General features: G+C 47.6%; 1 protein-coding gene across 2 annotated transcripts in view; it reads right to left on the bottom strand.

Moving 5' to 3' along the window:
• PLEKHM1 (pleckstrin homology and RUN domain containing M1) overlaps nucleotides 1–26,557 on the bottom strand; it is a 46,880-nt gene extending 20,323 nt beyond the window's left edge. For both annotated transcript variants that reach the window (XM_082861334.1, XM_082861333.1), the window contains exons 1-5: nucleotides 26,414–26,557; nucleotides 22,300–22,388; nucleotides 18,985–19,232; nucleotides 16,589–17,215; nucleotides 7,916–8,321 (exon numbers count right to left, since the gene is read on the bottom strand). In XM_082861334.1, the coding sequence (XP_082717460.1) occupies nucleotides 7,916–8,321; nucleotides 16,589–17,215; nucleotides 18,985–19,232; nucleotides 22,300–22,347 (1,329 nt within the window). In that variant the 5' untranslated portion in view covers nucleotides 22,348–22,388; nucleotides 26,414–26,557. The remainder of the gene's footprint in view (nucleotides 1–7,915; nucleotides 8,322–16,588; nucleotides 17,216–18,984; nucleotides 19,233–22,299; nucleotides 22,389–26,413) is intronic.
• Nucleotides 26,558–26,806: the final 249 nt, after the last annotated feature.

The following is a 26,806-nucleotide window of genomic DNA, read 5'->3' as shown; positions in this document are numbered from 1 at the left end:
TCTGCCTCCTTTTCTTCACTATTTCAAGTGCTCCCTGCCTTTCCGTGCCTAAGTGTGGAAGAGCAGAGGTGAGGAAGCTGGCTGGGCGCCTAAGTGGCTGTCTACACAGAGGAAATGAGTCACCTGAGGGGTGGGACAGCCCAGCTGTTTTGTTAAGTGCCACCGACCTCATCCTGATGTTGCTATTTCCACCCCCTAAATTAAGACTGCCCTCCCTGCTCCTGCAGACAGGGAATGGGGGAGCAGGGCTTGGAGCTACCCAGAATGCCCGGAAGGATTGGTTTGGACAGTTTAATCCATTAAGATGCTGCCAAATTTTCTCAGTCAGGAGCTTGGAGGTGGGCGGGGGGCGGGGGGGCTCACAGAGCTGGGCCTCCAGAGCTTCCTCCCCAAACCCTCAGATTGGCAGGTGCTTCCTTCTGCCAGTGACAGGACAACGTGTCAATCAGGGTGACTGCTAGGGACTATTTACAGCTCTGAACAAAGCCTGTCTAAGTCATCATGACCCAGGGGAGCTCCCCAGGGAAAATGGGCTGGAGGAGCAATCACATGGCTGTCCAGGCCACCTCCTGGAGCCTGGCACACACACCTGGGAAACCCTGCAACGCTGCAGCCCCGGATAATGGCCCTAATGGGAGAGACCACTCTCCCTTGAGGCTCAGCTCAGGGGTCATCCATCGCCTTCTCCTGGAAGCTGTCCTTACTCACTCACCCCCAGCTGGGTTTGGGACCCCTTCTGGGCTCCCATGGCATTCTGTGTTCACCCCCATCCTAGCGCCTACAAAGCTGTTTGGAATGGTCATCCTTCTTTGTGCCGGGCACAGAGCTATAAAAGATGAGGGGATACACCTTGACTATGCAACTATCTTTAACATAAAGTAACACGGATGGGGTGAGGAAACAAGGCAGGAGACAGATGTGGATTTTGAGATGGTGTAGGCTCACTGGCGAGGGCCTCTCTCTCCTTGGAGATGTTCACACCTGGTCCAGTGGCCCCAGGCCGGCCACCAGGAAGTGATACGCTAGGGAAAACCTTTTGTTCTCTTAAGCAACAGAGAAAAACAGCAGGAACACTGGGTCCTTGGAGCTTCTGCACATGGGCCTGGACTGAGCTCTGCGGCTGTGCCCCCCTCCAGGACCCCCAGTTATTACACGGAGCGGGGGAGAGGGCAGCACACCACTGTTTCCCCTCCCCCACTAAACCTTCCTGCCTCCTGCTCATTCAGGGCCCCATATCTGGCCCGTTCGCTGCCCCTTTAACAGTGGGGGGAAATCACCAATGACCAAGGATCTAAGCCAGAGCAGCACCTGCCACCAGGACCCAAGACAGAAGAATGCCACTTGGAGTTACTACAGGGACCAGGACACTGTGTACAACAGCTAAATCCCAGAGAGGGGACTGGCAGAGGAGTGGGACGTCAGGTCTCTGGACCACTTTCAAAAAATCCCTTTTGTTCAGTCTGTCCTCATTATGTCAGGCCAAGGGACTGCCTGTTCCCCCTCCTGGGGGAGGGGACCACATGCCAGAGGCCAGTGGTCCATGAGGGCAGTGATTAGGGCCAAGTCTTAGAATTCAGACTGTCCTCTGGGAGTTAAACTGAGAAACCAACTCACGACCTTCCGGATGCCACAGAGTCACCCTAGTTTCCCCACTCCTGTCCTTCCCAGCACTTATCACCAGTGTAATTATGATGCAGATAGTTATTTGTTTAACATAGTGTCTGTCCCCAAGGAGCAGAGCCTTTGTCCTGTTCCATCGCTGTACCAAGTGTAGTGCTTGGCCCATAGCTGGGGCTTTTAATTAAATTAATTAAAAACAAAATTTTAAAGAAAGACTGAATGGCTCTCGGGATTATAAAACTTGATAGTGACTCCCTCCCCCCCATAAAGTGTCAGATAAATAGCAGTGACTAAATGACAGAAGCATAGAAAGATGAGAATCGCAGGGGCAGCACAGTGACTATCTCCTGAGAAGGGAATGGACGGACCCACAGCTCCCCTCTGGAGACAGACTCTGGGAGGGCCGAGCATCTGAGGTTCTCACGCTGAACTCGGCACCCGGTGCTTCGATTCCACGGTCCCCAAGCAACCTGCAGCAACCAGACTCCCCTGATGCCGGCCAGGAGGCGGAGGGTGACCTGGTCAGACCAACCTGCCCGCCCCAGGCACCTGGTGGAGCACTTCTCAGTGTAAACTTACAAGCTGGCATCTCGGGAGTCTCTGAACAATTTGAGAACTATTCACTGATACCTATGCTTTCCCAGGTACAGTGCTCAGAACTGACAATATAGAAGTGGACGTGGGACTTCCCTGGTGGCGCAGTGGTTAAGACTCCACGCTCCCAATGTAGGGGCCCCGGGTTCGATCCCTGGTCAGGGAACTAGATCCCACATGTATGCCGCAACTAAGAGTTTGCATGCCACAACTAAGGATCTGGCAAGCCACAACTAAGGAGCCCGCCAGCCGCAACTAAGACCCGGTGCAACCAAATAAGTAAATAAAATAAATATTAAAAAAAACAAGTGAACAGACGTGGTCTTTTGTATCATGGAGCTAATATCCTGGACAGAAATACAGGAAATAAACACGTAGACAATGAAAGCGATAACAGAATCTAAGCTAGTGATGAGTGTCATAAAATGAAGCAGGTAAATGGGAAAGACAGTCATTGGGGATGGTGCTTTTGAAACAGGGTGGTCAGGGAAGGCTGAAACGACAGTGAGGAAAAGCAGTGAGTTGGGAAAGGGTCCAGGCAGAGGGAACAGCAAATGTAAAAGCTGGGGCTGGAAGGAGCGGGCTCTGGAAGCAGGTGCACGGAGGCAGTGCGGGGGTGGAGGCGGTGGGGACCGTCAAGGCTTGGTGAGCAGAGGAGGAGCTTTGCTGACGAGGTAAGCTGTTCTGTCCATCAGCTCTAGGACCCTGGCAAGATAGGATGTCGGAGCCAGCAAAGCAGAAGCCAGATCCTCGACAGGAGTGAACTCACCACAGTCAAGGCCACGCTGGGGAGCCCTGTTGTGGCCCACAGCCACTGTCCACAAGGGACATCCCTTTCCTCTAGCTCGAGTGGGGGCTTCAGAGCCTTTCTCTTCAACCTTCGGTGTGTGCTGCTGGTTTTATAGTCACAACCTTCAGGGTCCTGTGACATTCTGGGCCTAAAGCCACCTTCAAGATAGCAAAAACTGGGGAACTCCCTGGTGGTCCAGTGGTTAGGACTTGGCACTTTCACTACGGTGGCCCGGGTTCAATCCCTGGTTGGGGAACTAAGATCCCCTAAGCCACAAGGCCCGGCCCCCCCCAAAAAAAGAGAGCAAAAACTGAGAGTCTGACCCACACTTACACAGTTCCATGATTTACACAGTCACACTCGATAAATGGTACTAAGTCAATCAGATATCCATTTGGAAAACACCTACCTCACACCATATACAAAAACTAATCCCAGATGAACCATAAACCTAATTGTAAAAGGTAAAATATGAAAGCTTCTAGAAGAAAATACAGGGATTTCCACAGCCTTCATAGCCTTGGGGTAGACACAGATTTTAAAAATAGACACAAAACACATTGATCCAAAACAAAAAGACTGATAAATTGAAGTTCATTAAAATTAAGAACTTCTGGGACTTCCCTGGTGGTCCAGTGGGTAAGACTTTGAGCTCCCAATGCAGGAGGCCTGGGTTTGATCCCTGGTTGGGGAACTAGATCCTGCATGCATGCCACAACTAAAAAGTCCACATGCTGCAACTAAAAACCCCACATGCCACCATGAAGACCCCCGCGTGCTGCAATTAAGACCCGGCGCAGCCAAAGTAAATAAATAAATAAATAAATTTTAAAAATTAAGAACGTCTGTTCAACAAAACATATCATTAAGAGATTTAAAAGGCCAGCCATAGACTGTAAGAAGATATTTGCTATAAACATATATTTTTCTCCAGTAAAAGACACATCCACAGTATATAAAGAGCCCCTACAAATCAATAAGGAAAACACATACAACTCAATTTAAGAATGAGACAACTGTAGTGAGGTGGATGGACCTAGAGTCTGTCATACAGAGTGAAGTAAGTCAGAAAGAGAAAAACAAATACCATATGCTAACACGTATATATGGAATCTTAAAAAAAAAGTGGTTCTGAAGAATCTAGGGGCAGGACAGGAACAAAGATGCAGACGTAGAGAATGGACTTGAGGACACAGGGAGGGGGAAGGGTAAGCTGGGACGAAGTGAGAGAGTGTCATGGACTTATAAATACTACCAAATGTAAAATAGATAGCTAGTGGGAAGCAGCCGCATAGCCCAGGGAGATCAGCTCGGTGCTCTGTGACCACCTAGAGGGGGTGGGATAGAGAGGATGCGAGGGAGACACAAGAGGGAGGAGATATGGGGATATATGTATATGTATAGCTGATTCACTTTGTTATAAAGCAGAAACTAACACACCACTGTAAAGCAATTATACTCCAATGAAGATGTTAAAAAAAAAAAAAAAGAATGAGACAATGACTTTAAAGGATGCTTCCACAAAGCAAATGAAAAGGTATCAATATCATTAGTCATCAGCGAAATGCAAATTAAAACCACGGTGAGATACCACTACACACCTACTAGAGTGGCCAGAATGTAGAAGATTGATAATACCATTGACTATGATAAATAACAATGAAAATGCTCATATATTGCTATTGTGAGTATAAGTTAACACAAGCACTTTAGAAAACCGTTTGGCAGTATCTATTAGAGCTAAACATATGCCTACCCAGTGACCTAGCAATTCCACTCTTAGATGTACACCCAGAAATGAGCACACAAGTTCACTGAAAGGCAAGTACAAGAATGCTCACAGCTGCTTTCTTCATAATAGCCCAAACCCGAAAACAACCCAAACGTCTGTTAATGGGAGAATGGATAACGATGTTGTGATATATTCTTACAGTGGAAGACTACAGAATGACGGAAAAGAGCAAACTAGAGCTTCAGGCTACAGGTACAGATGAATCTCACAGACACAGTGTTCAGTGAAACAAGTAGAAGAGTACATACTGTATGATTCCATCTATAGGAAGTTCAACGACAGGACAAACTTTATGGACTAGAAGTGAGAATGGTGGTTTCCTCTGGAGCAGGGCAGTGAGTGGCAGAAGGCATGAGGGAAACTTCTGGTGGCTGGAAATGTTCTGACTCTTGATCTGGATGGTGGTTACAGAGTGTGTATGATATATAATTATTCACTGAGGTGTACACTGAGGCTCTGGGTACTTTAAATACACCATTCCTCAAAAAATTTTTAAAGGGGAAAAGTAGGACAATTCAGTGGGGAAATAATAGTCTTTTCAACAAATGGTGCTCATACAGCTGTATAACCACATGCAAAAAAATGAAGTTAGATCATAGACTTAAATGTAAGAGATGAAACTGTAGAATTTTTAGAACACATGGGAGTAAATCTTCACGACCTTGGATTAGGAAATGAGTACTTAGGTATGACACCAAAAGCACAAGTGACGAAAGAAAAGACAGACAACAGCAAAATTTAAAACCTTTATGCTTCAAATGATATAATCAAGAAAGTGAAAAGACAACCCACAGAATGGGAGAAAAATCTGCAAATCATTTATCTAATAAGGGTCTAGTGTCCAGAATATATAAAGAACTATAACTCAATTTATTAAATAACCCAATTTAAGAATGGGCAGGGACTTCCCTGGTGGCGCAGTGGATAAGACTCCATGCTCCCAGTGCAGGGGGCCCGGGTTTGATCCCTGGTGGGGGAACTAGATCCCACATGCACGCCGCAGCTAAGAGTTCGCATGCCACAACTAAGACCCAGCGCAACCAAATAAATAAATAGAAAAAAGAAAAAGTCTGTGACAACTGTAATCTGTTAAAAAAAAAAAAAAGAATGGGCAGATGTTTTGAATGGACATTTCTCCAAAGAAAACACACACGTGGCAATAAGCATTTAGATGAAAAGATGCTCAGTATCATTAGTCATCAGGGAAATGCAAATCAAAACGATAATGAGATACCACTTGTCACCCACTAGGATGGCTATAATAAAAGCAAAACCAAGAAAAACAGACAGTAAGAACTGCCGGTGGGGATGCAGAGGAGCGCACTGCTGGCTGAGATACAGAACAAGGCAGCTGCTCTTGGCAGTTCCTCAAAAGGTTATATACAGCTACCATAGGAGCCCAAAATTCTACTTCAAGGTATGCATTCAAAAAGCTTAAAAACATATGTCCAAGCAAAAAATTATACACGAATGTTCACGGTAGCATTAGTCATGATAGCCAAAAGGTAGGAAAAACGCCAATGTTCATGAACTTATTAATGGATAAATAAAATGTGATACGTCCATCTAATGAAATCTACAATGGGATACTGCTCAGCAATGAGAAGGAATGAAGCACTGATACAGGCCACAACATGGATGAAACATTTTGCAAACTGAAAGAAGCCAATCACAAGTGTCACATATTACATGATTCCATTTATGTAAAATGTCCAGAACAGGCAAATCTATAGACAAAGGAGATGAGTGGTTACCAGGGGTTGAGCGGGGTGAGGTAGGAGGGGAAAGGGACAGGAGTGATTGCTAACGGGTAGGGGGTTTCTTTTATGGGAGATGAAAATGTGTTAAAATTAGACTGTGGTGATGGTTGTACAAGTCTGTGAATATACTAAAACAAATTGAATTATACACTTTAATTAGGTGAATTGTATGGTATGTGAATTATATCCCAATAAAGCTGTTAAAAAAAGAGAGTGGACATGCCTCTTCTGTAGTCTATTTCATGGCGCTGGCCCATCCTGAGTTATAGGATCTGAAAGCTACAGGCCAAAGGAGAGATGTGTGTGGATGGAACTGAAAGAGCAAGGTTATATCCCCAACACAAGCCCCAGACAGCGGCTAGGATGAGCTCTGGGTTTTATGTGTCTGTGTCCACGTGCACTCCAATTCCTACTTCTGCTTTTCATGACCCAAGAACAAACGTGAAATGGCACAAGAGCTTGGGTTCACAGCTTGGCGACTGCTTCCCGGGGCCCACAGTTCCAGCCTCTACCCTCGGGGCTCTCTCCAGGACAGTCCCAGAGCTGGCTTCCTCAGGTCATCAACACACTGGATTGGCTTATTCTAGAACCACGCTGTCCCACAGAAATACAATGCAAGCCACATAGGTCACCTTAAACGTTCTAGTGGCCACATTTTAAAAAGTTTAAAAAAACAGGTGAAATTAATTTTAATAATATATTTTATTTAAAATACATATTTTAAATGTTTTCATTTTAACATGATCAATAATCAAATTACGAATGACACATTTTACATTCTTTTTTTTCCTACTAAGTCCTCAGAATCCAGTGTGTATCTTACTCAGCTTATCTCAGTTCGGACGAGCCACGTTTTAAGTGCTCCAGAGCCACACGTGGCTAGTGGCTGCCCAAGTGGACAGTGCAGCCCGAAATCTGCTTCGTGTTGCAAAATGAGTATTTTCAAAGCCTGGTGCTTTACGAAAATGTTAATTTAATAATAACAAGTACTGAGGAGGAAACCAAAGCTCAGTGAGGTGAAGGGCCTCGCCTAAGGCATAAGGGCATAACCCCTGTGTGGCAGGGGTTAAGAGAAGAGAGTCTGCAGTTGGGTGAGAATTACCTGCTCCACAGGGTCCATGTGCAGATGACAGGAGACACCCATGGGAAGAGATGGGTGCACAGCCCGGCTCACATCCACCACTCACACCCCAAGGAACATGAGCTCCATCACCACAATGCTATTAATACCAAACCATGCAGGGCGAGAGGCTCGGGGGAAAAGGCAGAGACCACTCGGGGTCACTAGCTGGAGAAACCCCGCACCGCCTCTGAGACATTCACCAGCGCCCCCGCAAAAACCCAGCTTGTACCACTCACCGGACTGGTGGGCGAGGGGACCACAAGGCTCAACAGAGGTCCATCCTCCTCCGGAGGCTTCCGCTGGCCACTTCCTCGGCCGACTGCTCTGGTCGCCTCCCTCACAGGACTAGGAGGCTGCTGGCCTGAAGCGCTCCCCCAAGGGACAGCTTGGGCACTGCCCGGCTGTGGCCAGCCCAGGGCGCCAGGTGCCTGGGAAAGCGGCTCCTGCTTGCGGTCCCCCTCTCGAGTCCCAGGGGATGCTTGGGCGGGGCGGGGCTCTGCAGGTACCTCAAGGCGCAGGGGTGTGCTGGTGTCCAGGCCGCGGAGGGCGAGCAAGGCCTGCAGCGTGGGAACCTCCGCTTCGTGGCTCAGTCTGTCGGTTGGCACAGAGTTCACCTGGGCTTTGCTGAATTCCGACAACACCCTGGAAGTTTTTAAACAAAGAAACCTGTGTGACGGGCTTGTCAGCTAGAATGCCCAAGGCTAAGTGGAAAACTGCTGTTTTGTGATTGAACAAAAAACAAAACAAAACAACCCCCAACCCCTTGATCATCGCTGCGCTCCCAGCTCACACACACAGACGCTCCCACCAAAGTTGCTCCCCGGCTGGGACTTGGGCAGGTTGGGTAGGCAGGTGAGTTGTGCGGCCCAGGATCTCAGCTGACAGAGCCCACAAAGCAGAGGACAGGACTAGGGGCGAATGGGAACTGACCGCCTTTCAGCCTCTGAACAGGCTAACGGTGGGCCTGAAGAGCTGGCTCAGCCAAACAGCTGTGTGGCCGGTCCCTGCCCCAAGGCGACCTCAGCAGTGCCTCGGTGAACAGCACGTCTCAGAGCTGGGCTCCAAGACTCCGCTCCCTGGGACACGGGCTTGGGCGAAGTGAGGACCCGCTTTGCTCCTGGAACAGTAACTGGGCAGCAGGGTCGGGGTGAGGGGCTGGGTGTGGATCCACAGAAGCCTCAAATCCCCAGAAGCTGCTGCTGGAGCACAGTGCATACAAGCTGTGACACGGGGATGTGTTCCTGATGGGACTGGCACTTTCTGCCCCTCAGTGGTGTGTCTGGGGCCGGGGGAGCCAATGTCACTGCCTTTGTGTACACACACACACACACACACACACACACACACACACACACACGCACACACACACACACAGTTCTGGGACTTCTGGAATGTGCACTGGCTAGTGGCTGCTTCTCCCTCCCTCTCCTCAGGCTTCCGAGAATCCAAGTTCTGTTTCTGAAGTAAACCTACTTGCTGTCTCCACCTCTGCTTATGAATCCAGTGAGGACATCATGGGCAAATACAGGTTCTGGTGGCAAGAAAGCTGTCTGGAGCCCAAGAGATCTCACCATCGCACGTATCTGCCCTAATGGCTTAGACTGGGTGCAGAAGACACACCAAACTCCCCTTAATGCGGTTACGGAAAAGAGGATTTTAGAACTCAAGTTTTCATCTGATTGTCTTCTAGGTGAGCTCTGCTCTTATTTACACCATCATAACCCCAAACAACATAGACATTTTGGACAAGAAGAGGTGACCAACCCATGCATTTCTGGGCAACTGATTTTCAACAGAGGTACTGAGACATTTCAGTGGGGAAAGAATAGTCTTTCAACAAATGGTGCTGGGCTAAGTGAATAGTTCCATGCAAAAGAATAAAGTTGGACTCATCTCACACCATATAAAAAAATTAACCCCAAATGGATCAAAGACCTAAAGGTAAGAGCTAAAACTATAAAACTCTTAGAAGGAAAGAGGTGTAAAGCTTCATATCTTTGGATCAGGCAATGGTTTCTTAGATATGACATCTAATGCATAAGTGGCTAATAAAACATATAACAAAAATATTTGCATATAAAATGTGCAAATATTATTATATATCTGATAAGAGTCTAGTACCCAGAATATACAGAGCTCTTACAACTCAACAATAAATAACCCAATTTAAAAACAGGCAAAGGACGGGACTTGCCTGCTGGTCCAGTGGTTAAGAATCTGCCTTAAAATGCAGGGGACGCGGGTTTGATCCCTGGTCAGGGAACTAAGATCCCACATGGCACAGGGCAACTAAGCCCACGTGCTGCAAGTAGAGAGAAACCCGTGGGCCGCAACAAAGAGCCCATGTGCCACAACTAAGACCTGATGCAGCCAAAAATAAATAAATAGTACAGATGAACTGGTTTGCAGGGCAGAAATAGAGACACAGATGTAGAGAACAAACGTATGGACACCAAGGGGGGAAAGTGGTGGTGGTGGTGGTGGTGGGGTGGTGGGATGATTTGGGAGATTGGGATTGACATGTATACACTGATATGTATAAAATGGATAACTAATAAGAACCTGCTGTATAAAAAAATAAATAAAATTCAAACAAAAATAAATATTTTTAAAAAGAAAAAAAGCACAATGCTTTCAAAAAATAAATTAATTAAAAATAGGCAAAGGATTTGAATAGACATTACTCCAAAGAAGATATATAAACGGCCAATGAAGACATGAAAAAGTGCTCAGAATCATTAGACAATAGTGAAATACAAATCAAAACCACAACGAGATACTACTGTATGCCCAACAGGATGGCTATAATAAAAGAGACAGAGAGGGCTTCCCTGGTGGCGCACTGGTTGAGAGTCCGCCTGCTGATGCAAGGGACAGGGGTTCGTGCCCCGGTCCGGGAAGATCCCACATGCCGCGGAGCAGCTGGGCCTGTGAGCCATGGCCGCTGAGCCTGCGCGTCCGGAGCCTGTGCTCCGCAACGGGAGAGGCCACAACAGGGAGAGGCCCACGTGGAGAAATTGGAACACATGTATACTATCAGTGGAAATGTGAAATGGTGCAGCCCCTGCGGAAAACATTTGGTAGCTGCTCAGAAAGTTAAATAAAGAGTTATCATGGGACTCAGTAATTCTACTCTTAGGTACTTACCCAAAAGAATTCAAAACATATGTCCACACAAAATACTTGTAAATGAATGTTCACAGCAACATTATTCATAATAGCCAAAAAGTGGGAAAAAAAGGTCCATTAATTGATGAATAAATAAATTGTAATATATCCATACAATGGAATATTATTTGCCCATGATATGTGCTATATAACATGGTTGAACCTCGAAAACATTGTACTAAGTGAAAGAAGGCAGTCACAAAAGGCCACATATTGTATGACTCGACTGATATTAAATGTCCAGAAAAGGTAAATTCATAGCTAATGGGTAAGGGACTTCCTTACGGGTAATGAAAATGCTCTTGAAGTAGACAGCAGTAGATGTTGAATTCACAACCTTGTGAATATACTGAAAACCACTGAACAGTACCCTTTACAATGGTGAATGTTGTGATATGTGAATCATATCTTGATAAACAAAGAGATGACCTCTCAGAGAAAGCTGTAAATGTGTTTGTGGAATAGTTACAGAGGGGACGCAGGTGGGGACTCGCTCTTGCTCTAAAAGCCACACTCTAAAAACAGACCCACAAAAAATCCAAGAGTGCAATTTGCAGTGAGGAGGCAATGATGAGTTCTGGAAAGAAAGGGGTAGTTTCCACAGGCAGAGGAGGAGGGGCATTTGCTAACCACTTATATGTGTCCAAACCACGAGGCCCCCTTCTGAAATGAACTAGGGTGTCAGACTTTTTACAAGGTCCTCTGTGAGGTCCCGGCTCCTCATGGGCTCCCAGGAGGTGGTGTGGTGAGTGATTAAAAGCAGGGGCTCCCGAGTCCACCTGGCCTTGCTTAACACACGGCTGTGGGCCCCACAGTGTGAACATTATGTTCATGGACTTAATTCCCTTACCTGGAAAATGGATGTGGTATCAGCACCCATCTTTTATGACTGTGACAAAGATTAAATGACATAATACAGGTAAAGTGCTTACTTAGCACAGTGTCTGGCACAAAGTGACCAATAAATGTTAACCTCATTATCATTGATAAGACTGCTTAGCCTCTGTATACACAAACATAAACGTGTAAGGAAAGGAACAGATTTACTGAAATACTCACTAGCATTACCAAAACAGTTACCAATTAGAAGTGAATCCTAACCTATAAGAAAGATTTTAATGACAAGCGAAGACTGGGTGTTAGAATAAGTGAGTGACTTAATGCTTAGAGAAATGTCACCAAACAGCAGGAAGCTTGTGTGATCAATTAGAGCTTCTGGCAAATCAAAACCAAGATCAAGGGGAATTCCTTGGCAGTCCAGTGGTTAGGACTCTGCACTTCCATTGAAGGGGGCACGGGTTCAATCCCTGGTCAGGGAACTAAGATCCTTCAAGCTGCAGGGCACGGCCAAAAAACCCCCCAAAAACAAAAAACCCAGGTCAAGGTGAAATGAAGCTCACAGAGCTTCATCAGAATTGGTGAAGGATCCAGTGAGAATAAGAGAGACACGTACATCAAGTGGAAAAAAGGGCTAGAGATGAGATTTTGAAGGAAAGGCAAAAGAAAGAACATTTTTAAAAATTTTGAGGAAAATGAAACATAGAAATGAAACTGGGGGAAAAAAAAAAGGAAAAGAAATGAAACTGAAACCACTACAGTCCTTCCACTTTGGTCTGGTTCAGGGCCGTGTTTCCCAAAACCTTTCTATTCGAAAATTGTTTTTTTTTTTTTTTTTTTTTTTTTTGGCTGTGCCACCTGGCATGTGAGATCTTAGTTCCCCAACCAGGGACTGAACCCAGGTCCCCCCTGCATTGGAAGCACAGAGTCTTAACCACTGGACTGCCAGGGAAGTCCTCTATTCGAAAATTTTTAAACTTTGTGCTTTCATTTAGAGAACATCTGGAAAAAAGGTATATGTATTATAAATACTTATGTATGAAGTAAATTAAAAGCATGGCCTGGAGAATCTGAATGGCCACCTTATAAAGTACCCCTGAGAAGTGATCCTGAGCCTGCGGTTTTCCTGAACATGCGGACTATTGTGTTGGTGATACACAGTATTATTTGGCAGTCAAGAGCCACTAATAAAAGCAAAGAGGGCTTCCCTGGTGGCGCAGTGGTTGACAGTCCGCCTGCCGATGCAGGGGACACAGGTTCATGCCCCGGTCCGGGAAGATCCCACATGCTGCAGAGCGGCTGGGCCCGTGAGCCATGGCCGCTGAGCCTGCGCGTCCGTAGCCTGTGCTCCGCAACGGGAGAGGCCACAACAGTGAGAGGCCCGCGTACCGCAAAAAAAAAAAAAAAAAGCAAAGAGGTAGGCTGCACATGCTAAGAATCATTTCCCCCAAGGGAAGGCCTCATGACAATGACCTCTGACAAATATTACTAACCAAGGTTTTGCAGCAGTGTATGTGAGGGCAAGCAGTAGGAGAACGGATGTCACAGGTACACCAGTAAAATGACACCACCACCCAGTGAGCATGCATGCTGTGTCAGACACTGCTCTAAGCATTTGACAGACCTAAATTCATTTCATCTCCCCAGCATTCCTTTAGAGCATTCTTATCCCCATTTTACAGATGAGGACATCAAGGTCAGAAAGGTTGAGTAACTTGCCCGAGATGGCAAAGCTGGTTGATGGAGGGCTCAGGCAGTCCAGCTCCTGAGTCCACACTTTTTAACCACTAGACTGTACCTATGCGTGATATAATTATAATTATAATTCAGGATATAATTATAATTCAGACCCAATGAACACAAAAGAAGCTGTGTGGGACAGTCGATCCTCTCTTCACAAGGCAAACTATAATTTGGCTTCTGCAAAACATTAATAAATTTCATTTGGAATGTTATGGGTTTTGCGCTTCATGTTTAATTTGTAGATTTTTTCTTTTTGGCTACACAGAGAGGCTTGTGGGATCTTAGTTCTCCGACCAGGGATTGAACCTGGGCCCTGGCAGTGAAAGCGCAGAGTCCTAACCACTGGACCACCAGGGAATTCCCAGTTTGTAGATGTTTTGACTTTATAGCTGTAAGAGTTTTAAGCACAACGTGTTTATGCCTAATTTTAAGTTATATACATTTAAGTAGCACAACAACTTAAGCAAACTCTTACGTGTTGGTGAGAATCTTTACCATTAAAACATATACTCTACGAAATGCTGGTCTCTGTGAATGCTCCAAGACAAACTTCCAGCCCAGCTCTAAGAATGATGGCGCTGGCTGCGTGCTTGTGTGTGTGTGTACGTGTGTGTGTGTGTGTGTGTGTGTGTGTGTGTGGTGTCTGCCGCTTCCTCACATCACTGTCCAGTGTTGGTCTGTACATCCTGACCCTCTTCCCTTGAGTTCCCCTGGAATACCCAGGACAACACTTCCCATGCAGGGTGGATGGTCACTGATTCAGGGACCTTAAGCTGGAATTTTCCAATCACAAGACTCATGAAAGATAAAGGCGAGGCACATGACAAAGAGGAGGCTGGCTGGTCTGCGGGAGGAGGGAGAGACAACCAAGGGCTAAGACAGGAGACTGAGCCTCAGTCATGCCACGGGCCCAGCATCTCTGGGGCGGGGGCTGCTCCTTCCCAGCACGTTATATCCAATCCTTCCGTTTGACATGTGAAAATTCTATCTGATGTGCTCAATGTTCGGAGGCCATTTCTGGGACCTACCAGACATTCTGATGTGTGCATCTCACTCATGGGTATCTCACTTGATTCTCAAACAGCCCTATGAGGGAATTTCCATTTTAAAGATGAAGAAACAATAAAATAGGTAACGAATAAGGACCTACTGTATAGCACAGGGAACTCTACTCAATATTCTGTAATGACCTATATGGGAAAAGAATCTAAAAATGAGTGGATATAAGAATATATATAACTGAATCACTTTGCTGTACAGCAGAAACTGAAACAACATTGTAAATCAACGCTACTCCAATAAAAATTAAAAAAAAAAAGAAAGAAAAAGATGAAGAAACAGAACCTCAAAAAGAGTTAGCCGTGTACGAGACATTACTGGGCTTGTAGGTGGTGGAACGGGGCTTGAAACTAGATCTGCTCCAGGGCCAGTCCATGACACCCAATCCTGGTGTGATTCCCACATCGGGTGGGAGCCCTGGGAAGACCTGAACCAAGGTGGGGGGAAGGGTGGGGAACAGCAGGAGTGGAAAGGTCCTGAACACAGCTGATGTAACACAGGTCCTACTAGAGGAAAGGCTTCAGAGACGGCTACCATGTTTTACCTATGAGACGAGCAAATTTCCAAAAGCTTGATGATACCTTCTGTTGACAAGCCTGAGAGGACACAAGCACAACCCTGATGGAGTGCAAATAGGCAACATCTGTGAAAATCACAAATTAATTTATTCCTTGGCTCAGCAAGTTTGCTTCTGGGAATTTACTGAACAGAGATAGCTTGCGTAGGCCCAAAGGACCACATACACAGGTTATTTATAGAAACACTGAACTCCAGTGTCCATTGAACTCAGGGCTGATTCAATAAACTAAGGTACATTCATACAATGGAAAAATCTGTAAAAGGAAAAAATAAAAAAGAAGCTCTGATATGAAAAGATCTCCCAAACAAGGTATAGAATAATTTATACTAGCTTTCGTGGAAAGAAAGGAATAAGAAATAAGAAAGATAATAACCTATAAGGGAAAAGAATCTGAAAAACAATATATTTTATATATATATAACAATATGTTATATATATTATATATATATATATAACATATTCATATATATGTATAAATAACTGAATTACTGTGCTGTACACCTGAAACTAACACAACATTGTAAATCAACTATACTTCAATTTAAAAAAAAAAGAAAGGGCTTCCCTGGTGGTGCAGTGGTTGAGAGTCCGCCTGCCGATGCAGGGGACGTGGGTTTGTGCCCCAGTCTGGGAAGATCCCACATGCCGCGGAGCGGCTGGGCCCGTGAGCCATGGCCGCTGGGCCTGCGTGTCCGGAGCCTGTGCTCCGCGACAGGAGAGGCCACAACAGTGAGAGGCCCGCGTACCACAAAAAAAAAAAAAAAAAAGAAAAAAAGAAAAATTTAAAATTTGTACATTCATATTTGTTATAGATGCATTTAGAAATTGGAAAAATATGCAAGAAATTAATAATTATGGTTACATAAATACAGTGGGAAAGACTTTTCACTGTATATATTTTAGATTTTTTTAAACTATAAAAATATATTATCTATTCAAAAATTAATGTTAAAAAGCCTGAAGGAAGGAAGGCTCTGGCCAGGCTCCCTTCTCCAGTCCAGTTCGTCATTGCATGTCCTCCTCCTCCACACACTTGCTCGTCCCCATTTGTCTGCCACCCCCGTCCTGGCATCACTCAGGTTTTGTGTCCCCCAGAAGGTCTTCTGTGAGGTCCCAGAAGATCACCCTTATGCTCTGTGCTTCACTGCATTTTTTTGGAAGTTGTACATAGAGCTCTGAACTATAAGTTTCCTTCTCTCTAGATGAAGACGACAATAATATTTCACACTAAATCTCAGAGATTAAATAACTTGTTACAGGTCACCAGGACAGAGATGGGGCTGGAACCAACTCTGAACCCCATCTAAATGCATTCTCCCCACTGGCCCCAGTCTGCCTGAAGATACAGCTCCCAGCAATTCCAGTCTCTGGGGGAGAGTCCCTGCCCCCTTCGTCTGTCTACACCCTAACAGAGTTCCGTGCTCAGTGACAGGCAATCACATGCCCCAGGCAGGGAGGGAGGGCAAGAGGAAGAGAAGAAGGAAGGAGAAAGAGAGGGGAGGGGTGGGGGAGGGGTACTCACTCTTGCAGAGACAGGTCCGAATCGTCAGCATTTGCCGTCCCCAGGTCTGAGTCGCAGGACATGGGCTCCTCGGAACGGTCTGGACTCTTGAAGCCATTCTCTTGGAGCAGGCAGCTGTCAGAGTTGAGGCTGCAAGAGAGCTGAGATGAACTGGCCGTGTCCAGACTGAGGGAGGAGGCCGTGAGCCCCCTGTTCCGTCGGATCTTATGGCCCGAGTGCTGGACCTCGATGTCCTCCGAGCCTGAGGAATGGGAGATGGAATCCAGAGACTCCTTCCGCTGTAGTTCCGCTCCAGAGGTAGTGAGGGGGTCGAGCTCCGAGAGCGGGCAGAGCCCGGAGAGGGCCAGTGGGGTGAGCGTCCACTCGTTTAGGATGGCAGACTTGTAGGAGAGCTCGAAGGACAGGGACGTCAGGCCCTGCAGGAAGCTCAGGAGGAACTCGCCCTCCTCGGCGTCACGGAGCAGGGCCGTGGGCTGGTAGTACTCGCACAGGCGGGCCTGCTCCTGCAGCAGCAGCTTCAGGTAGCACTCCATCAGGCCGTCATTGAGGGCCAGCCGCAGCCAGGCCCGGCAGCGGCCCACGTCCGTGCTCACGAAGATCAGGTGCTCCAGTTCCGAGATGATGTGTCTGGGAAGGCGGAGAACACACGTGTTTTCAGGAAACAACTCCAAATCATGGACATGTCATTTTATCCACTGGTTAGCAAGAGCCAGTAACAACGACCACAAATATACATAGGCATGAAAAGCTCCTGGATAACAGTGTTCAAAGGGGAATTTAGAAAGGTTCAGCTCTAAACCCCCAACTTTTTTACATTTAGTGTCATGAAGGATTGTTGCCATTTTCATGACAACTACCCGTCCGGCCCCTGACATCATCTGCTCATCCAGGACATGTCTGCTAAGCCCCTAAATTTTAGGTTGAGGTCCTTGGAGCTGCGAAGACACCGGGTAAAGTCATGGTCCCTACCCTCGGTCCAGGAAACCGCCTTTCAAGGGCATATTGAGGTGAGCCCTGTTGTTAGCAGAGCTGGGGTGAGGGCTGGGTAATCACCTCTGGGTTGGAGTAAGAAAAACACCACAGAAGAGGGTAGTATCTGAGCTGGGCCTTGAGAGACTACAAGAGGCAAAGATGGATGGAGAAACTTTTGAGGCACAAGGGACTGACGGAGAAAAAAGCATAAAGGGTAGGAAAGCAACAGACTGTAACAGGAGTGGGGAGCGCTCCAGTTACAGCACAGGGACGAAGAGTGGGTGATTGGGTTGCAAAGCCAGGTAATGCAGGGCCTTGAGTATCAAACGGGGGAGGCAAAGCGGGCGATGCTCCCCACACCTGGCTGTGCACCCGAATCACCTGGGGAACTAGGTTAGGATACAGGCTCCGGGGCCCCAGCCAAGTGAAGCAGACCCCAGGCTGGCGTTTGGGAGCCTGTGGGCTACGGGTTTTTGCTCAGGAAAGTGACGTGCTCGCAGCTATGCAGACTTCAGGGTGGGGTGTTCCTACCCAACCCGACCCCACGTGTACCAAACTCAGCTCCTGAATGCCTCGGTCTGATGTAAATGCCCCTCCTCTGACTACCGCCATCCCCTGTGCACGTCTCCTCCACGGGAGTGTGGACCGTACTCTGCAGAACCCAGTGATGGAGCTCCAGTCAGCTTAAGCTCAGTAAATGTTGGCTGACTGACCAAAGGAAAGACAGAATGAGATAAGGGGGACAATTAGAAAGGCACTGCCACCCAGGAGTCAGGTAAGAGCCTGAGATAGGGCAGCGGCAGTAGCACAGGAAGGAAGATTAGAGACTGACAAAGGCACCTTCGGGCAGGAGGTGGCATTTAATAGTCCCGAGAGGCACAGTGTCAGCTGCCTGCTCCGAAGCCCAGGCGGTTCAGGGCAGGGCCAGCAAGACAAGTGTCTCAGAGCACACATTCAGAGGCTCTAGCTGGATGCCACTCTTCTTAAGAAAAAAGAAGCAAACCCTACCTTGTTACAAGTATGATACGTAGCACACAGATGTGCAAACATCCTAAGGCAGGGTCAGCAAACTTCTGGAAAGGGCCAGACAGTAAAGATTTCAGGCTCTGCAGGCCGCACAACCTCTGTTGCAACTACCGAATTTGCCAGAGGGTGGTACAAAGAAGGCTCCTGCTCTTGCTTAGGGCGCCCAGCCCAGGGGCTCGACGCTGCCCCAGGCCATGGCCTGAGGGGCTCACTGAGCCCTGGTCTAACATCCCCCCACCCCCACCCCGCTTGGTCCACCATCTCCTCTCCGGGACACAGGGCTCTCTGTGTCTCTCCCGCACGGCTGGAGGGAAGAGCCCAGCATCCCGCACTCTGAAGCTCTTCCCCGACGTGAACCGCCTCCACCCCCCCGCCCCGCCGCCCCCAGCAGCTCTCACTTGTGGGTGACAGCTTTCAGGAGGGGCCAGAAGACGGGCTGAGGCAGAGGCTTCTGGTGGGCACTTTTCTTCCTTTTCCCTCCGGCCTCGGCTCGGATGTGCTTGGTATGCAGGCCGTGGATGAAGACGGCTTCCAGGGCGCTGCACATGCTGTTGGCATCTCCGTCTTCACTTGTGACTGCTGTGTCCAAGGACACGTACTGCTTCTGCAGTGCCTTCACGGAGCCCACTAGCTTCTTCTTGATGACCTGGGTGGCGCCAGACATAACACAGGCCTTTAGAGGCTCCTGTGGCGACCCCTGCAATGTGACTCTTCCTGTGGCCAAACACATGGGTCCACATGCATGCACAAATCTACATATCTGTGTAGCACAACGAGTGCAGGCTAACAGTAGAAAATAAAGAGAAAGCAGAGAGAAGTAAAGGAAAATCGCCCCAAGATGTGTTAGTTTTTGCAAAGATAGGTGTGTTTTTAAAATTTCTTTGTTTTCTATTTTTTATTTACTTATTTATTGGCCGCACGGAGAGGCTTGCGGGATCTTAGTTCCCCGACCAGGGACTGAACCCGGCCCACGGCAGTGACAGCGCTGGGTCCTAAGCACTGGACTGCCAGGGAAATCCCTGTTTGTTTTTTAAACCAAACTTCAGTGAGCTGACAGCCATATACACCTTGTGTTTAAATACTGGCTCCATCAGAGTTACAGCTATGGGAGCTTGGGTAATCCATTTAGGGCAGGGGTGAGGCTTTCCACCTTAATCACATGACCAACATTCCACTGAGAGTCAACAGGTTAAGAGTCAAAAAGTGCTGCTTTAGAACAATAAAAACACCCAGAAACAGGAGCACGGTTTACATGAAGAAAGATCCTAGACCTGGCAGTCAGAGCCTGGGTTTAGTCTCAGCTCTGTCAGTCACCAGTTGGGTCACCTCAGATATTTCACTTAACCTCTCTAAGCCTCAACTTTCTCATCTGTTAAATGGAAATAATACTTGGTGATTTACAGCTGGGGGTATTACTCTTTGAAAGTAGGACTAGTGTTTTTTTTTTTTTTTTTTTTTTTGCGGTACATGGCCTCTCCCGTTGCGGAGCACAGGCTCCAGATGCGCAGGCTCAGTGGCCATGGCTCACGGACCCAGCCGCTCCGCGGCATGTGGGATCCTCCCGGACCAGGGCACGAACCTGTGTCCCCTGCATCGGCAGGCGGACTCTCAACCACTGCGCCACCAGGGAAGCCCAGGACTAGTTTTTTATTCATCCTCGTGCCCTCAACAATGGGCCTGGTTTTTGGCACATGTACTCAGTAAATGTTTGCTAAATGAATAAATTATAAAATATACCTAAAGTCCTTTGAAAATACATAGTTAAGATCGTTCTATCATAATATAAGTACATATGTCAAAATTACCTAAGGGTTTGGAAAAGGACTGGAAGGGATTGCAGAAAAACTGGTTTGAATTATTAGGTGATAGGATTATGGACAAATATTTCACTGTTTCACTTTTATTTTAGCCAACACAATTAATGTTAATGTTCTTTGAAAAGTTAAATGTTCCTTTTTTAGAACAGCTTTAATGAGACATAATTTACATATCATAAAATTCACTCATTAAAATACACAGCTCAGTGGTTTTTAGTACACTCACAGAATTGTGCAACCATTTCCGCTATCTAATTTTAGAACATTTTTATGACCCCCAGAAGAAACCCTGTACCTATCAGCAGTCACTCACTATTCCCCTCCCCCAACCCTTGGCAACCACTGATCTACTTTCTGTCTCTATGGATTGCCTATTCCAGACATTTCTTATAAATGGAATCATATGATATGCAGCCTTTTGTGTCTGACTTCACTTAGCGCGTTTTCAAGTTTGTCTGTGTTGTAGCATATATCAGTCCTTCATTCCTTTTTATTGCCAAATAATATTCCATTGCATGGATATATCACATTATATTTATCCATTCATCAATTAATAGATATTTGGGTTGTTTCCACTTTTTGGCTACAACACTGCTATGAACATTCATGTTCATAGTTTTTTGTGTAAATATATGTTTTCAATTCTCTTGGGTGTATACCTAGGAGTGGAATTGCTGAGTCACATGCAACTCTATGTTTCACTTTTTTTTTTTTTGCGGTATGCGGGCCTCTCACTGTTGTGGCCTCTCCCGTTGCGGAGCACAGGCTCCGGACGCGCAGGCTCAGCGGCCATGGCTCACAGGCCCAACCGCTCCGCGGCATGTGGGATCCTCCCGGATCGGGGCACGAACCCGCGTCCCCTGCATCGGCAGGCGGACTCCCAACCACTGCGCCACCAGGGAAGCCCTACGTTTCACTTTTTGAGGAACTATCAAACTGTTTTCCACAATGGCTGTACCATTTTACACTCCCACCAGGAAGGTATGAGAGTTCCACCTTCTCCACAACCCCACCAATACTTATTATTGTCTGCCATTTCGATTACAGTCATCCTAGTGGATATGAAGAAGTATCTCATTATGTTTTGTTTTTTTTTTTTTTTTTCTGGCCACGCCGCACGGCATGTGGGATCTTAGTTCCCCAACCAGGGGCTGAACCCATACCTCCCCGCACTGGAAGCACGGAGTCTTAACCACTGAACCACTGGGTAAGTCCCTCATTATGATTATTTTTTCTTACTATTTTACTTTTAAAAAAAAATTTGTATTGGAGTATAGTTGCCGTACAATGTTGTGTTAGTTTCAGGTGTACAGCAAAGTGAATCAGTTATACATAGACATATATCCACCTTTTTTTTTTTAGATTCTTTTCCTATACAGGCCATTACAGAGTACTGAGTGGAGTCCCTGTGCTATACAGCAGGTTCTTATTGGTTATCTATTTTATATATAGTAGTGTGTATACGTCAGTCCCAATCTCCCAATTTATCCCTCCCACACCTTGTCCCCGGTAACCATGAGTTTGTTTTCTACATCCGTGGTGACTCTACTTCTGTTTTCCTCATTACGGTTTTGATTTGCCGTTGTCTAATGTCTAATGATGTGGAGCGTCTTTTTATGTACTTATTGGTCATTTGTATTTCTTCTTTGGAGAAATCCTTGGTCCTCAGGTAACCTACATGCAATCTCCATTGTTTTTTGTAAATCTCCATTTCATCACCAATAAGATGATCTAGAAAGGGCAGGCTATCCTCGGAGCCTGCTTCTGCTATAACTTTTTCTCAACTGCAGGCCTCTCTTTCTGAACAGTGCAAATGCATTTCAAAGTGAGAAAAAACAATGAAATGGCTGTCCCAGGCACCCCTTCCCCCACCCTTGATTCTCCCTTGTTGCCTACCGGGATGGCAGCCCGGGGGTCCAGTCCATTCTCCACCGCTGAGAGCATTTCCACTCAAGCAGCAGCTCCCCAGAAGAATCACATGACACCTACAGGGACAGACACAGCCGGATGAACAATCACTGTGCCCAAACGATCTCCTCCCCATGCCCCACCCCCATCTTACTCAACCTGCAACTGCAAGGACTTTCAATACAAAAGTAAAAACTGAGAGTGGATTTTAAGGATGGAAACAAAGAAGGAAAAAAGATTTCGTGGGGTGTGCCATGGGCGGGTCTATCCCAAAGGGTGGGTAGAAAGGGCTCTTGACGCCACTCCAAATGCCGGCACAAAAAAGCAGGGAATAAAAGGCTAATTTAGGGACCTCCCTGGTGGCGCAGTGGTTAAGAATCCGCCTGCCAATGCAGGGTACATGGGTTCAAGCCCTGGTCTGGGAAGACCCCACATGCCGCGAAGCAACTAAGCCCATGCGCCACAACTACTGAGCCTGCACTCTAGAACCTGTGAGCCACAACTACTGAGCCCGTGTGCCACAACTACTGAAGCCCGCACGCCTAGAGCCCGTGCTCCGCAACAAGAGAAGCCACAGCAATGAGAAGCCCGCACACCGCAACGAGGAGTAGCCCCTGCCTGCTGCAAATAGAGAAAGCCCGTGTGCAGCAATGAAGACCAAACACAGACAAAAATAAATAAATAAATAAATTTATTTAAAAAAAAAAAAAGGCTAACTTAGATACAGATCTGAGGCTGCAAGGGGGGATGCTGCAGCTGAAGGTGCCAAGAACCCACAGGGGCCGGGAAGCAGGGGCTCACAATTCACATTCAGGGCCTGGGCTCTGCAACTGTCCCGACTCCCGTCCCATCCCAGGGTCGGCCAGCTCAGTGGGGAAAAGTACAACTGAAACGCCTTCAAAAGGAAGGGCTCTCTCGCCACACAGCTGCTTCTCCTTTGGGCTGCAAAGGTCTAGCTTGAGCAGCACAGGGACATGTCTAAAGGGGAACAACACGGGTTCTGATCTCAATTTGTCACTAACCAGCTAGGCACACTGGGGCACGTATCAGACCTCTTAAGTGGAGACTATGAGTATGGAAAACGCTGAGCGCAGGGCCTGATATTTACCGAGGATAAATGGTATCTCTAACCCCAGTGGATGCGGCCGCCCAAATCTACAGGCGAAGAATGCCACTACCTAACTAAGCGTGTGCTAGCAGCTGAAGTCAGTACGCAGAGAAATCTCTCGGGGCAGCTGGCTCTCTCCCGGGGTGGCTGAGGCTAAGGTGGGGTGGGGGCGAGGACTGCGGCCTGAGCATGAAGGGGCTGCTGCCTGGCCTGCCCCACTCACATCTAAACAAATCTCTAGTGGCCACACAGCTAAGCATGAGGGGACACCACCACCAACAAAAAATAATAAAGAGAGAGAAAATCAAGTTACTGCTTTCTCTGCTCTCAAGAACCCATGGCCCAAAGAAGTTAGTAAAACCAAGACCTGTTAAATGGGTTTTGTGCCCTTTACATGTGTTACCCCATTCATTCCTGACAACCATCCTAGGAGTGTCTTATCATCTCAGTCTGACAGATAAGAAGTAGAAGCTGGGCTTCCCTGGTGGCGCAGTCGTTGAGAGTCTGCCTGCCAATGCAGGGGACACGGGTTCGGGCCCTGGTCTGGCAAGATCCCACATGCCGCGGAGCAACTAAGCCCGTGAGCCACAATTACTGAGCCTGCGCTCCGCAACAGAAGAGGCCGCGACAGTGAGAGGCCCACACACCGCGATGAAGAGTGGCCCCCACTAGCCGCAACTAGAGAAAGTCCTCACACAGGAACGAAGACCCAACACATCCAAAATTAAATAAATAAATAAATTTTTTAAAAAAAAGAAGTAGAAGCTGACCCAGGTCGGGGAAATTCCCAAGATCCCAGGGCTGGTAAGTGGCCAACTCTACCAGCCGCCGCCAGGACAGCAGCAACCCGAGCTCAAGAGAAACCCCCAGATTCCAGGAGGAGTGCGACCACCTCCCTTCTGGAAGAGGCGGGTGTGGGCTGGGGCTAAGGGGGCGACGGGCGAGGGGGCAGGGGAGGCCTGGGAGGAGGGCTCTTCAGCCGGGGGCCCCGGTGAGAGGCCACAGTGGAACACTGAGGTCAGTCTGGCAGGAGAGGTTTACAGGGGGACACGAGCATGATGCTTGGAGATGAGAGAGGCAGAGTGGCCCTAAATGGTAGGAGCTGCTCTGATTCAATCCCTGGCCTGTGGAGTGGGCAGTGGGTAAACAGGACCCAGAGCCAACCTCTCCAAGTAAGGACATGCAGAGGGAGGGAGGTGTGTGGAGGGCGGCCCCCGCAGAGCCAACTCTGGTCAGGGTGTGAGAGACCCCAGAACACGGGTCCCCGGCCTCAGGCCTTGTCTGACTTACCTCACCCTCACCTCATCCCCCTCCCACCTACCAGGGATTCTTCAGGGCTCTCCTCCACACTCCAGCCACCAGCGCCCCAGACAAGGGGACACGTGCTGCAGACAGTCCCTCTGGACAATGTTCCTTCCAGGCCACCCTTGTGCAGCCCAGGAGGCCAAATCCAGGTTCTCTGGCTCCAAGACCCTGGGTTCCAATCGCCTTCAGCAATCCCAGCAGCCGAAGGCCTCCCCTCCGGCCTGCCCTTCTAGAGCCTCAAGCTGCGAAACTGCCCTTCCCTCAGCCAGCCACGGGCCAGGCCAGGAAGGGCTCAGGCCTCAACAATCTGAAGAACAGCCCGGATCCATTAAAGCCTCCTTGACTAATTAACTGAAAATAGTATTCATGGGACGGAGGGAGGCCTGTTAGTAAGTGGGTCCTCCAGCCCAGTAAGGGTCTGCTAAAAACCCAAAGCAAACTGATGCTGAGAGGTCAGAGCAGGGGGAGACACGTAATCGCCCCCCAAAACCAAGAGTCAGAAAAGCCACAAAATGACTGACGACGGTGCAGAGGAGTCCAGAAGGAGAATGGCCACTTGACAATTCACAAAACAGGACTGAGGCTTTGGGGTTCGGGCCACAATCCAGGGCACAACTTTCTTTGCAAGAAGCCAAAGCACCCCACCTATGTGGGTCTGCTCCATCATGCCTCAGGGGGCAGGAGACACGAGAACTTGCTGACGGAACTATAAGGGGGCTTTGGGTCTCCTGACTGCTGGGTCAGCACTCCGTCATTCTCCAGACCCCCAGTCCACCTTCCTACGGGACTGGTTTCACTTCCTGTCCCCAGAACAGTCTTCATTGACACCAAAAGCCAAAGCAAAGAGAGGCGTGGCTGCAAGGAGACCTAGGCTAAAAAGAGTTAAGGAGAGAACGTGGGCAACATTACCAAAGAGCTCTTCAAACATTACTGGTGGAGTTTAGCAGAAAAGGTGACTTCTGTCTGCCTTTTAGGCAACTCCTAACCACGAGAAGTCTACCTCTCCCCGTAAGTGTTGATTCATCCTGACATGGCTCTCCTAGCTTCTCTAATCTCATTTAATTCTTAAAACAATCCTGGGGACTTCCCTGGTGGTGCAGTGGTTAAGAATCCGCCTGCCAATGCAGGGGACACGGGTTCGAGCCCTGGTCTGGGAATATCCCACATGCCACGGAGCAACTAAGCCCGTGTGCCACAACTACTGAGCCTGCACTCTAGAGCCCGAGAGCCACAACTACTGAAGCCCATGCGCCTAGAGCCCATGGTTTGCAACAAGAGAAGCCACCACAATGAGAAGCCCATGCACCACAACAAAGAGTAGCCCCTGCTCTCTGCAACTAAAGAAAGCCCGCGCACAGCAATGAAGACCCAACGCAGCCAAAAATAAATAAATAAATTAATTAATTAAAAAAAACAAAAAACAATCCTGTGAGAGAAGGATGATTATCCCCGTTTTACAGAGGAGAAGACTAAGGCTCAGTAGAAAAGAGCCCCAGGTAAGGGACAAAACTGTCTGGTTTCCTCATTCTAAGTCTTGTGTCAGACTTCACCAGACCAAACTGTCTCAGGTCTCTGGTTCCAAGAGTTTCAGGCAAACTGATTACTTATAGACTAAGTAATAATTAACTTAGTACTCAGAAAGCTCCATTTTTATCAAATAAGGCTAAAATCAACAAGAAACAATCTTACCCATCAGGTCTGTAGTCCCAACCAGCTGAAGCCACGTCCTTTCCATGGTACACAGGTTTCACAGCTGTCCTTTCTTAAATGTTCCAACACACAGGCAGGAATTGTTCTGGTTGCTTTTCTTTATTATACTGCCTGGGCTTCTGCAAACATCCAGTTTCACTTCTTTCAGAGACCAAGGAAGAAAGAAAAAAAATGGCTTATATGAGACTTACCTTAAAAGAAGAAATGGATGGCTTGGCTTCCCCGCTTCTGAAACACTCCATCCATAGGTAAACAGCAACCTCTTCTCCTTAGAGACTTCTCAGCCATTCCTAACAGCCTCCTCTCTACAGCCTGAATCCAATCCTGTACCGGGCTGTTCAGAACAAACAGCCTGACGTTTAAGCCATCCAG

This window comes from Leucopleurus acutus (genome assembly GCF_964270905.1).
Source record: "Leucopleurus acutus genome assembly, chromosome: 19".
Lineage (NCBI taxonomy): Eukaryota > Metazoa > Chordata > Mammalia > Artiodactyla > Delphinidae > Leucopleurus > Leucopleurus acutus.
Note: the sequence above shows the minus strand (reverse complement) of the source record. Positions and strands in the feature narration are given on the sequence as shown.